Genomic DNA, 14,194 nt, shown 5'->3' on the forward strand with positions numbered 1-14,194 from the left:
AAACAGCGAGTTTACAAAACATTTAGCTAAAAGCAGAGGATAAGGGCCATATGGAAGTTGCTGATGCCAGGTGTGGAGATACAAAGACAATATTTAAAATGGTCCTGCTTTTTGTTTGGATTTCTTTATGGAAATGCAGACCTCATGCTCTACAAATGCAGTTTGGGATGCTCTTCCATGACCAGCAGAGATAAACCTTGCTGCTGCTGAAAGGACAGGTCCTAGCATCCCAGCACGCCTGGCTGCCTTCCTGCATCCCTATTTCCATCTATGATATACCACCCTTCATTCATAGTGGTTCTTCTCCCCCTTTGGGGAGCCAGTGCAATTGCTAAATTCAGTAGAAAACTATCGGTGATGGGGTTGGGGTTATTTTTCTGGGCTGTTTCCTACAGCTTCAGCCCTCTGAATCAGTTCACTGAGGACACACTTGATACCAGAAGGGCACAGGAAAACATCAAGAGTGCTGGTCAGGATGGGAAGACCCCTTTACAGCAGCAGCGAGGTGTTCTCATCCCTCTGCAGCCTTAGACATAAACATCTGTGCCATTTCACTCAGGGGTTCAGGGACCTGGGCTCTGACCTGGGTCACACATGTAGCGTGACCTTACCCCAGACAGGCTGTCCAACTTCAGTTTCCTTTGGAAGGAGGCCATGCCTTTCCCCAGGCCACCTTGCAGACTGCAGAGCTCAGCTGCTGTGGTGCTAGGCTTGTTTTTATGAAGTCTCTAATATGTTTGCTCTCACTATGAAGTGGTTTCTTTTTCTTCTTTTTCTCATGTTCAGAAAGAAGTGGATTATTTTTAGCTCGTTTCTCCTTTTAAACTTGCATGCGGCCATTAAGTCAACATGGGAGAATTCTCCTTTGAAGGATGGATGTCTCAGAATGACAGGCAAGAGAGAACCGAGTGACAGTGGTTCTGCAATCCTGCGTAAAGTGCAATGCACCACGGTCAGAAAAGGACATAGGAACTGAAAGCAGGCCTTCTGGGAAATTGGGTAACTTGGAATCTATGGCTCAAATCTTCGTCATTTTCCATCTGAGGTTGGAGATATTTATTAAAAAGTTCCTCTGAAGACCCTTGTATCCCAAAGGTGCCTGTAGTTCTCCAGGGCAATTTCTGCCATTTCTTCTTTAGCTGTGAAACCACCCTTGGTGGGTAGACCATGCAGACCAGGTTACCTGATATGTGCTGCTCTACTGAGACCTTTACATTGTGGTGTGGGGGAACAAGGGGATAAGGCCATAAATCCATGATTACATGGGCCAGGTAGCAGCACAGATGATGGTTCTCTAATAAAGCTGGGATGTCAGGTTCAAAAAAAGAGAAATGAGTGATTTGTATAATCAGCTATGTCACTGAAATTATCAGGGACAAGGTGGGCTAAAGGAAGGGGTTCTTCCCTGGAGTGCTGAGGTCCTGCATGGATGCCACACTGAGAAAACTGAAGGACAGCTTCTGGAGGTCCCATCTCATGTACTACAAGGAATTACAGATTGTTGTCCCTCACAAAGAACCAGGTTCCTTTAGCACCTCTGGAAAATGAAGTGGGTTTTACCCAGTCCAGTTTAGGAATGAAAAAAAAAAAAAACCACCAACATACTGTCCAATAATATGATTGCGAAATCAGGGGATTTTGGGCAAGGTAAACTGTCATGTGTTAGCTTGCTTCTAAAACCAAATTTGTTTTCTGTGTTTCTGTGGGAAATCAGAGGATGTTATAAGCTGAGTCATGCCATTATTGACTTTAGCAAGCACAGCACTGATATAAATAGTGAAACACTGGGGAGTCTTAGGCAGAAGGAGAAGAGATTGAGGTCTTCTAGCAAGGGCTAGTAGGACAGGGAGAGCAAAATGAAGACAAAGATCCTTCTTTTCCTTGAGTTGCTATATGTTGTATGTTCTTCTGCTTTTCCAGTGGTTCCAGAAAAGAAAGAAGAAGATATGCAATTTGCTAAGGTAAAGACTACAGGCAGAACTTAAGAAATAATTTATTGAGAAAATGAACATACTTATGTATTAGTGATATAGAATATGTTATTATATGCATTGGAAAAGAAAGTTTTATGTTCTAAACTGCTTTTTTCTTCCCTATCAGAAATATCTGGAAAGCTTCTATGATTTTAAAGAAGAGAAAGGTTCTCTTTTTAAAGCAAAGAACCTCAATCACATGGCTGACAAAATCCGAGAGATGCAGTCATTCTTTGGGCTAGAGGTGACTGGGGAGCTGAACCATAAGACACTGGACATGATGAAGCAGCCTAGATGTGGAATACCTGACATCCGTTCATACAGCACCTTCCCATACAGCCCTAAGTGGAAGAAAGAAGATGTGACATATAGGTAACATTCATTAAAGCATGTTTGTCTCTACACTACTGGGAAGCTTTGTGAATGCTAGGTAGAAGCCATGTCAACAGGTTCTTTACTATTTATTCCTGTATATCTCCATATAAAAGCTCCATTTAGGATGAAAGGGCCATGAATGTGGGGACTATTCAGGCTTCCAAATAGTGACAAAAATGCCAAAATAGTTTACATTACTTAGTTAACAGTGTACAAAATAATATACTCGGTGGATAGGGATGCAACTGAGCATGTATATGTTAGGGTTTCTGAAAGACATGAAAGAAAACTGTGAAAGCTTCATCTGTTATGTAGGCAAATATTTTGAAAATAAACAACTCAAGACACATAGATAATAATAATTATTGATTAAAATATTTGACCTTAATACCATGTGTCCCAGTACATGTGATCTAGTTGCTTTTAATTCCTTTGTCCTTATTTCACAGGATTTTGAACTACACTCCAGACATGCTGCAAGCTGATGTAGAGGAAGCAATTGCAAAAGCCTTCCAGCTCTGGAGCAGTGTCACCCCTTTGAGATTCACCAGGGTCTACAGTGGTCAAGCAGATATAATGATCTCCTTCGCTGCTGGATGTAAGGGGATTCTGTTGCCTGGGAAAGATGGTATTTGTCACTTTTTCTTACCAAGATGATGAAAAGTATAACTTTTTTTCCCCTCTTATTTTTAGTTCATGGTGACTTCTATTCATTTGATGGTCCAGGAGGAACTCTGGCTCATGCTTATCCCCCTGGCAGTGGGATAGGAGGAGATGCCCATTTTGATGAAGATGAAAACTGGACCAAATTTACTACCTATAGTGGTAGGTAACCTTAAATATTGTGTTGCCTGTTCTTTAATAGACAGAGTTGTCTTGAAGATGCTGTAAAGTCATGGCAGTAGTTTCAGTGTTTACTGACATGTAAAATGTCAGTATAATTTAGTAAAATAATGCTGCATATTTTGATCTGGGCTGCAGTCATGACAGTCTCCTGAAGTTAATGCAGACAGCAATTACAGCTCTAGTAAAGGAAATTATATTAGCATGGAATAGCAATATTGGGTAATCATGACATTGTAAGACAGGGAATTTTCACCCTCAGGTAATAACCTTAAAAGTTGTAATACAACCTCTTGTTCATTTTTTTTTCCCCTGATTTAAAGTGATGTATAACTTTAACTTCTGGAAAGGAAAAAAAATCTTGAGTTTATTGGTAAAAGTTATTAAATGAAACAGTGAAGTGTTCTGGTTTCCAGCAATGTCCAGAGATTATGTTACATTTTACTGGTCTTTGTGAAGTAGTTACCAGTTAAATTCCATGTCATTTATTAATCTCAGAAATCTGTCTAGATGACTAAAATATTCTTACCTGGATTTTAGTCATTATTAACATTAAAGAAAATTTGTTTCTTTGTTGGCAAGAAAATTTCTGCAACAGGGGCAAAAACTATTTCCAGATTGGTTTCCCAGTGAGAAATAAGTTTTCATAATTCAAAAGTCATTTCTTCTCCAGGATGCCAGAGAGCCTCTTAATTGGGACACAGATTTTGCTGTTTTTTTAAGACCAGAAACAATGTATTATGCATGAGAGGATGGCACCTCTATTCCACTTTCATGCAAAAAAAAAAAATAGTAAATGTTTATTCTTCGTGCTGAATTTTTTTTAGGATACAACTTATTTCTCGTTGCTGCTCATGAGTTGGGCCATTCACTAGGTCTTGGTCACTCCAATGTCTTCGGTGCTTTGATGTATCCTATATATATGGCCAAGGATACAAGGGACTACCAGCTTCATCAGGATGATATTGATGGCATTCAAGCCCTCTATGGTAAGCAAGAAGAATCCTTTTTTAGTGAATGATGAATAATAATTTATAATGAATTTTACCCAACAGCTAAAATGTACTGAAATTTCTACTGGAAGAAGGATACTCTGGTTTAATTTCCTGTTACTATTTTTGGGTAAACCTCTTGGGGTTTTTTGTGGCTAACAGTCTGTACCTGTAAAATAGGCTGTATTCATGCCATTTAGTTAAAAGATCCAAGTCTTTCTCCAGTGATACCAGAGGAACAGCCCGTGTCTACAGTATTAAACTCTCTTTATCTTCCACAAAATGATGGTCATATGCCAAGTAGCCCATGCATTTGGCTTCATGTGGTACATCCTGAAGCTCTGCCATATGAACTACTATGATCCACTTTCCAATTCTACACTTATCTGTTTTACAAAGGACCCCCCAGGGAATCTCCTGTACTTCCAACAAAAGCTTTTCCCCCCCAAGAACCGACTGAACTGACACCTGCAGAAGCAACAACTGAAATGTCACCCTGGCCAGAACCAACACGTACAACACCCTCCAAACCCCCACCAAGACCTGAGGACTGTGACCCTCATCTGACTTTTGATGCTATCACCACTCTTCGTGGGGAAACCCTGTTCTTCAAAGGCAGGTAAGTGCTTTTATTTCTAGCAACACCTTTGTGTGAGATTCACAAAGGCAAAGCATAAAGTTCAAGGCATTTATCTTCCATTGGTTAAAAGGAAGATATTTTCTTATGGAAGTGTTAAGGCAAATTTGCTAAATTTTACTAGCCCACCTGGGCTGGGTGAGTAACATGGTTTTCTGATGGGTGAGTAAGCCATCATACATTATCACCCACGTCTGTTAGAATTGTGCAAGGCTGAATAATTGCAGTGTAACTCCTCATCCTGTAGCTGCTTCACATGCAGCACTGTCCTCATCACACCATCCAGGTTGTGGGCCAGGGAGCTGTGGAAAATGTCACTTTCGGTGTCACTCTGACCTAGGAGTCTGCACTAGATCACTGCTCAGTGATGTCTATAGGGAATCCCTGCTGTTACAGGTGTCCACTTTTGGGACATACTCTAACACTAGCACTGTAGCAGGTTGTTGGCTGGACACATCCACCCTGGCGAGGGAGAATGGAATGTGAGGCCCAGGATTTCACCTGCTTCTTGTGTTGGTAGTTGTGTTTTGATTGAACAAGCTCCCTTCGATGATGCAGGTGTAATTTCCCTTTTAAAACATATGATGAAGAATTGTAGCTTAAAATCTTAATAATTTTCAAGGAAGGTGAGGAAGGAGCAGTTCTTCCTTAAACTAGGTTTTAACATGTTCCTCAAGAATATTTAATTAACATTTTTAATGAAACTGAGATGAAGAATGCAACTGTGCCTACCTGCATGAGTCATGGTAAAGAGAAAGCTGCAATTGTCACCCTACCACAGATACCACAGGTTGTCCTGGACAAGCCATCAGGATGCCAGTGGAGAGGTATACAGGGCCACCAGCTCTAGGTGAACCTCCTTGAGTCAACAGGTTGGATAAGATGACCTTGAGAGGTCGCTTCTGACCTCCACTATTCTGTGACCCCAGAGCAATGCATAGTAAAGGGCAAATATCTGTGTGGGAGCAGGGCAAAGTGAAGCACTGCGATCACAAAAGGGGTGATATCTCTGCCTCATAGGGAGCACTGGCTCCAGAACCCAGACAGTAGGCTTTAAAGTGTGTGTCTGGGCTCCTGATCTACTATTGAAGTGCAGATAATGAAACACTGCTGTTTTCATGTCTATCAGCTATGTCTGGCGCAAAAGTCCGTATTTCTCAGAAATTGAGCACGACACCATCTCCTCTTTCTGGCCATCGCTGATAGGTGGCTTTGATGCTGCTTATGAGGTTGACAAGACTGATCGAGTTCTTTTTTTTAAAGGTATTTCTCTTATATTTCCATCAGTCCTTTTTATGAATGAATGAAGTTATAGTAATACTGCTAATGCTTTTTAATAATAATGGAAGCAATATTACACTAATATTCATATTAATTCTAATACTAATACTAGTGCTAATAGGGGCTATTCTTAATACTAAAATCCATTTTGATTTTGAAAATGCTGTTACTGCCATTAACTAATTCTGCTTCACAACATTCCTATACAATATGATATTACTCTTCTTTGGTCAGTGAGAGAGAAGATCATAGCTGAGACAAAATTTAATGCTACATTAAGTTATTTAAATACATTTTGAAAGGTGCTAAACACACCTTTGGTGACCTTTAACTATTGAGTGTACAACTTAATGTCTATAAAATGTCTATAAACTAATGTCTATAAAATGTCTATAAACTAATGTCTATAAACAGCTGTGAGGTATTCAAACTTATGTGTGCCCTAGAGGATAAGCTTTTCAGTAGAATATTTGTGCTGTTTGGTGGCATTTACTACACAGAAAGCTCTGGGACTTTGATGAAAAGTAGATCAGGCTCCTCAATGAATCCCTATAACTTTTTCTGTTTTCCTGTAGATGATCAGTACTGGGCTGTCAGTGGCTACAGTATAGAGTCAGGCTTCCCCAAGCCCATTCAGAACCTGGGCTTCCCCAGCAGCGTCAGGAAAGTTGATGCAGCTGTTCATGATCAAAATACCAAGAAAACCAAATTCTTTGTAGGAAACAAGTACTGGAGGTAAGGATCTTTCCTCTTCCATACAGTAGATAACCAAAATAGCTTTTAAAATCAAGTTACATTAGTATCCTCTTGTTGTCAGCCTTCTCAGACTGTAAAAGCTGAAACTCAGAGGCAATTACTCCGTTTTTTTCACTCAGGTCTTTTCATAGAACAAAGTCTGTAGCACCTGAGGTGAAGACAACTTTCATTTACTCTTAGCAGCCTGTTATTAACAAGCGAATGAGCTTTGTTTATTCGTTAGGTAGCACTATGAACTTAGTATAAAAAGACAATGTGAGTAGACTTTGTCATCATATCATGTATTCATTCAGTAGCTATTAAAGGGCAGAAATCTATAAATGACAAATCAATTAAGAAGGCTGTGGAAGGACATTAAAATATTTACTTCTTAAGAAATTTCTTTGTTCAACTAAGTAGTAATCTTAGCTTTAATAATTAATCTGCAATATTATTTTAAAAGAGTATTATTACACCATAAGTTTGCATTTCTCTTATGGGGTCACTCTATAGATTGTGTGCTGTTAAATTAAATTAAGTTTGAATAATTATTTAAGCTTATTGCTCAGTATAAGTCCCATCCAGCCTTACTGTCAGTCTCTGGGAATGAAAGTAAACCCTTTAGTCTGATATTCTGAAAACAGCCTTACATAGGCCCCTAAAGATGTAAATATTCACATAGAAAGGATTCACATAGACTGTTCTATGAGATCACAGATGCTTGCAGTTACTGGATTTTCAGCTGAGAGTGGGCATATTTTGTAAAAATTCCATCTGATTTTAACATTGAACATGCCATGCTTATTTTCTGTTTTTATGCAATTTCTTTATTTAGTTTCAATGAAAATACTCAATCAATGGAAAGGGGATATCCAAGAAAAATAGCAGCTGATTTCCGAGGGATTGGCCACACAATTGATGCTGCCTTTCAGAAAAATGGTAAATAAATTAAAATGTAACTAAAAAGAAGTAACCCAAAAGACCACCAACCAAAACCAAAAATATGTATCTTTCAAACATATATATTAAATGTTTCTTTTGATTTTTTATTCACTCAAGAAAATATTAAGTGTATAACAGTAGGTATACAAAAATGAAATATTAATTTTCCAATATTCTGTCCTTCCAATTCTAGGATATTTCTACTTTTTCCATGGATCAAACCAGTATCAGGTTGACATCAAGAAAAAGAAACTCATCCGTACAATGAAGAGCAACAGCTGGTTTAATTGCCAGAAATATTAAGTGGTGGTGCAGGGATGTATTTGTACCAGAAATGGTTTTACATGTTCCTTGGTTCTAAACAGTGTTATTCAGCTGTTGCTGTGCATCTGAGTCTTAAATGATGGCCTTTGACAAATCTAATTTAAAACCGTAAAATGTAAAACCTAATGTACAGTTTTAATTTATTTTGTTCTCCAGCTATTTATTAATCAAGTTGTTTTTGAGTAATAAAGTATTTTGCTCAAGTATAACAGTGTTCTTTGTGTTCTGGTTCAGTCCACTGGAGACAAGGCATCTGCTATAACCATATGCAAGCCTGAACAGCATCATGATTATTTTTAGTAGCGCTCAGTGTCTGTGGAGGGAAAGTTAAAATGAAGAAGAAGTAGGAGGGCAGTTCTGGCAGACAATAAGAAATTAGTTAGGTGACAGAGCAGGGAAACAAAGACACTCAGGAACAATGTGGGGGAGGCATAAAAGGAGATCCTACACAACAGCGTGTGAAGGGAGAGACTGGAGCCTGGGACTCACCTGCCATGACCCCATGGCAAAGGAACAGAATGGTCAGGGCAGGGATGGAGACAGGTGCCTGCTAGTAGATGGGAGCAGCTAGGCAGTGAGCTGAAAGGACCAGCGCCCCAGTGCTGCTGCGGGTGGATTTGGTGAGCAGAGTCATTCATATAGCAGAACATGAGCCAAGAGAGAGAAAGGGTAGGTGTCCAGTTTGGGGATGGAGGTAGCATGCAGGCAGGTTGGGAACTGATCACAGGGTCACAGTGGATTAGTCCTGCTGTGCTATGACTGTGTGGCTTGGGAATGGAGTCAGGACTGGCAGTCCACCTTGCAATGCTGAATAAGAAACCACTAACAAGAACTACCTCCCAGAGCAAACAAGCTGAAATGATAAGAAAATCCCAGAATTTTTATGTAACTACCACAGATGAATCCTCCAGAGGATGAGTGGTGAGACACAGAGAAAAGCACATCTGCTTCCTCTGTGCACCTTGTTTGGGTCCCCCTCACAGGGCAATAGCTCAGTGACCTTAAACACCCTTTGGGGTATAAGAAAGCTTGGCTGAAGTCCATCCTATCTGAAGGGATTTAGTCTCATCTCTCACAACACTGATGCTGTTGACTCACTATTCCTCTTTCTCTAGCAGCATTGGCAAAGGTAGAAAGAGAGGATGGGGATGGCTGCTAAGGACAGTATTCCAGTTAACACACCTCAAACCCTGTTAGGGGTTTGCTCCAGGTTTTCCACGCAGGATTTGCTCCTGGTTTTCCGCACAGCATAGATCCCTGAGAGATCTTGTCAAAACACATACTAACACCTGCTGCACCATCCATCCGGGCCAGAGGAAGCCATGTGTCTCCCAGTGTACCCACAGACCCACTGTCCCACTGTGCTAGCAGACAAGACCAAAGAAGAGTAGCAGAGATGCCTTTGAATGGGGCTTTGAGAAACCTGTCCTAGTGGAAGGAGTCCCAGCCAAAGGCAGGGGGTTTGGAACTAGATGATCTTTAAGTTCTTTCCAACACAAATTATTCTATGATTCTATAATCTTGGAACATCTCTTCTCTGTTCTCCTCCTCATGCATGCTAGATTCACTCTGAGCACCTCTAAAAGCAAGGTATAAAATGAACATAGGTTAGAAGTGGCTTAAAAGTCAAGTAGGCACTGAACACCTCAGCATTGCCACAAGGGCAGTGGTGCATCACTGTGAAGTCATGGACTGACAAGTGAGTGAGTTTACCTGGCAGCAGTCCAGGCAGGGCAGAAACACAGGAAAACTGTGTTGCCCCAACATCTCCCAGTGTCTTTCTCAATAGCTTGTGCTATTGTGTACACAGCATATCCTGAAGAAACTTCAGTTCAAGGACCTTAGATGACTCCAGGGTTAGGCAGGGTGCTTGTGAGTACTGTTTGTACATAAATAATGGGATTAATCCCCTTTGTTTCTAAAAATGCCTACATGCTTTGATATCCTACATAGATGCCTTCTTATATGTGAGGGCTACCTTCAGAAATCAGGCCTTTAGGATCTGGTTGTTTACTGAGACTCCAAAGTGGTTAAGGAAGAACAAAAAAGAGCATCTCAGCAATGGTGAAGCAGAATACTGTTGATGTTTACAATGACTCACATTATATTAACATATTTTTTTATATATGGTTGGTATAGTTTTTTAGTTATGACCTCAAGTAAACAGCAAAATTAAAATACTCTTTCGACCTCTGGGTATTAATTAGATTAAACTCCCAGTATCTGAAAAATGAGTGATATTTACTTGGATGCAAAGGAAAATCTAGAAAGTGTAGCCTGGAGGATAAATAGAAGACAATATGGCATGGATTTCACCAGGACAAGAGGACTGGTGACAAATGTTAACCATGGAATTTCCATCTGTATTTCTGTTTTCTTAATGTCTTAAACTTTGAAATGAAAGAACGTTACTTTTGGTTTGGGAAAAGCAATGGAATTCCTGGCAAATGAAAAACATAATTCAAATGAGATTGGAAACAGGAATGCTGGAGCTGCCTGGCTATACTTAGTGGGCAAGAGATTTCTTGTAACCATGATTTTCTTATAACTCATAAATGATTCCTGGAATTAAAGGCCTCTTGGGTACCAGAAGGGGAAATTTGTCCATAAATGTAATTTCAAGTACTTATCCTCTGTGAATATGAACTTTCCCTGAAGCCTGAGGCCAGGCACACAAAAAAAAGAGGCACGCAAAATAACCCGTTACATCTGAAATTATTGACGGCACAACTGTTGTCCCAGACCCAATCTCTTGCACACGAAATCTCAGGCAAAAATGCCTTAATGACTTCACCAACAAAGAGCAATAGTGACCTGTGTACAAGCTGACTGGAACTAGGGGGGCCCCATCAGTGAATCAGCATTACCATGCTGAAGACTCTTATATAAAAGCCAGAAGTAGGTCACACACTCATCTTTGTCAGCAATACATATTTCTGAGGCTAGGTTTGTGCTGCCAGGCCTGAGAGTTTGCAGCATCGCCAGGAATGAGGTGCCAAAGGCACTGAGTTAAGCAATACTCATGGCAGCAAAGATTTGCAGTTCAGAAGCTTCCTGTGCACAGAACTGCTCTCCCAGGTTTTGACTGGGGATTACCAGAGTCCAGCCTGGCCAGGACACTGAGGGTACATAAGGCAGCAGAGTGTGGGGCAGTTTCAAGCTCTACATAGTTAAGCTTTTGACTTTGCAGAACAATTCAACTTAATTATGTCCTGTTGAGGCTCTATGAGATGTTCTTTTGCTTTTCTCTGTACTACTGTATGCATTAGTTCTAAAATATATAAACTGTACACTAGCAATAACCTTGCCAAAAAATGAGCAACTTCTAACACTTCTTGCCAGTGTTACATGTCTTTCTTGGGTACAGCCAAGAGGGACTGGGGCTATGGGAAAACATCCAAGGAAAAAGATTGACTCCAGAAGAGGGGGAGAAAAGGGTAATCTTAGAAGCTCACCAAGGCACTTTTACAGGTTGAAAAGTGGAGAACATAACAATTTTCACACTGATTTCTTTAACCCAAGCCAATAGATTGTCATTATATATTGTACTAGTTATTAATAAAGCCATCTCAAAGGACAACATCAAAGATCTTTGTGGTTATATAGTTTTCTTCATAAAGCATATTCTAGGTTATTGATCTCTTGAGGACAATGGTGAATAGTATCAAGTAAAATGAGAAAGAAGTTGACAGAGTAGCAAAAGTATGTGTTTGAGAAGGCCAATAATCAGAAAACCGTATACATTTCATCAACAGCTTCCTATATGGTTTTGATGGCTTCTGAAGGTCCTCTCATTAGTGAAAAAGATAAGTGAGGAAACTTTATCAAGTACTGCCAGCTGAAAAGCTTATTCTTTCTTCTAGTATATATGGAGATAATATGGGAAGAGAAAAAATGCTGGAAGTCTATAGCGGGGCTGTAAGTCCCAGAAGCTATTTCTGCAAAGAGGTATTGTGGGTGTGTAAGCTGCACAGGAGAACTCTACACCCAATATTTAGATTCCTCGCACCCACTCAGAGACACCTCACATAACTATGTGAGGGGAGTCATCAAACCTCCCTCAGGGGATCGCTTCACCTCGGCTCAGCTGCCCCATTTTTGGGCCCTTTCCTGAGCCTGTCCACCTCCTTCCAGGGCTAGGGAGAGGGTCTCTGCCCTAAGGGGAATGCTTCACCTAGCTATCTGCTCTTAGGGTAAGAGTTCCATCCCCAGTGAACAGATAACCCCTGCAGAGTCCCATTGGCCTTGCCAGGGACTGCTCTTGTTTCAGCTGCCCAGACCTACAGTCCCTGATGTCCCGTCTGCAGGGACAGGACCCTGTGCACAGGCACCCTGTGCTCTGGGGATCCTTCTGGTACCAACACAGTGCTCTTCAGGAGGAAATAATTTTAGCAAGTACCTCAAGTGTACTATAACCTCTCCTTTCACAGCTCTGTGGAAGGGGGTTTATCTCTCTGCACATGCAACGTCCCACCTTCCCTGCAGTGCTGCGGGGGTACCCTAAATCCTGTGTCAGCCCTACAAAGAAATCTCAGATACATAGAACTGTTTTCAATGGCAGCAAGCATCTCTTTTCAGGATTCCCATGGACTCCACCATCACCACTGCTTTCTCCTCATTTGTGGCAGTTCATGGAGGGTGTGACTTGACTGGGTGTGGAAAAGTGGACTCAATGCTAGAGTGGACCTGTTGTTGAGTATCAGCAGTTCTCACCACCAGTGGCAGACATAGAGAACAGAGGAATCTCTCCTCTGACTAGGACAGCCAATAGACAGTTTGATTAAGAAAACTTCAGTGCTTTATTATCGACGATGAAGGAATGGGACTGGAAACACACACTACTCCATTTTTGGGATTCTCCGCAGATCTCTCTCTGTGCTCCCCTTTTATTGACCTCCTCGGGTAGCAGCACCTGGTGTTGACATTCAGTTAACTAGAATTCCCAGGATTTTGCTGACCTGATGTTTTGATTTCACACGTTCACACATTACCATTCTGTGATTGTTTTCAATCATAGTATAAACCATGCATGCTATCACGCAGACCATTAAGCAGTTTTCCACTTTGAGACCACAGTGCTCAGTCAAGGTCGACCCTCTTTTTTGGTTCTGGTTAACTGAATGCAGGTGTAGGCTGGCTCAGCTTGTTCCCACACTTTATAAAACCTTATAGTAAGTACAAAAGGAGACTGTGAAATACAAAGTCATTGTGCAATTCTCTGAGAATAGTGGAAAAACCGTTGAATAAAAGTAGCACAAAAACATCTTGGCTTAATTTTTATACTTTTTACATATGCTGGGAGAATTTTTTTCATTTCTTTCTGTAAATTCCACATTTTCCTCCAGACAAAAGGAAGTTTCATCCATGTGAGAACTATATTAAAGAAAAACTGCATAAACAAAGCACTGCTTCATCAAGCAGGGAGTTATAGCATTGCCAGAACTATATCAAAGGGAAAGATGGTGACAGTATAATAGCCTCCAAAAGTACATGCTCCTGTACAAACAACTGCAGACAAAACATAACAAAAAAACCCAAAACAAAACAAAAACAAACAAAACCCCCCAAAAAACCCAAACAAACAAACAAAAAACACAACCCCACCCCCAAATAATCAAAAAACCAACCAACCATCACTACCACCACCAAACACCTAGAATACAAATTTTCTGCTTGTTCTATAACGTTCTGTGTATGTTTTTCCCTTTAGGTACTTCAACAACCCTTTTGAAATCAATACTAACTTTGAATGGGAAACATTAAAGAGATATGCTTTAGGTTTTGGAGAGTAAGACTAGATTTTAAAAAAGGAAATATTAATAAGTTTATTAAAATGAACTACAGGTCTATTATCTTCTCATTAATCATATTTCCATGTTACAAAAGCTGCACAAGGGTGGAACCGGTTGAAAGACAGTACCAGTCTGTTTTATGATAAAAACCCTTGTTTTGCATGTTCTGTTGCTAACTAGAAATTGTGAGCATCAATGAGTCAGGGAAAGCTTTATACAGCAAACAAGTACTATATAAAGGTGAAGCAGGTGTGTGGCAGACGACAAAAAGGACTTCTCTACAGGTTAGGGGAACTGAGA

The 14,194-nt window shown here is 40.4% G+C and overlaps 1 protein-coding gene across 1 annotated transcript; it reads left to right on the forward strand.

Annotated features, from left to right (window-relative positions):
- The first annotated feature begins 1,818 nt into the window (after positions 1 to 1,818).
- LOC108497876 (stromelysin-1-like) lies at positions 1,819 to 8,252 on the forward strand. The gene is made up of 10 exons (XM_017815962.1): positions 1,819 to 1,961; positions 2,101 to 2,345; positions 2,798 to 2,946; positions 3,042 to 3,173; positions 4,019 to 4,180; positions 4,583 to 4,802; positions 5,950 to 6,083; positions 6,677 to 6,836; positions 7,672 to 7,775; positions 7,972 to 8,252. The coding sequence occupies exons 1-10, from the start codon at positions 1,857 to 1,859 to the stop codon at positions 8,079 to 8,081; spliced, it is 1,521 nt and encodes a 506-aa protein (XP_017671451.1). The 5' UTR covers positions 1,819 to 1,856; the 3' UTR covers positions 8,082 to 8,252.
- The last annotated feature ends 5,942 nt before the right edge of the window (positions 8,253 to 14,194 follow it).

This window comes from Lepidothrix coronata, unplaced genomic scaffold, assembly GCF_001604755.1.
Source record: "Lepidothrix coronata isolate B3197 unplaced genomic scaffold, Lepidothrix_coronata-1.0 Scaffold53, whole genome shotgun sequence".
Lineage (NCBI taxonomy): Eukaryota > Metazoa > Chordata > Aves > Passeriformes > Pipridae > Lepidothrix > Lepidothrix coronata.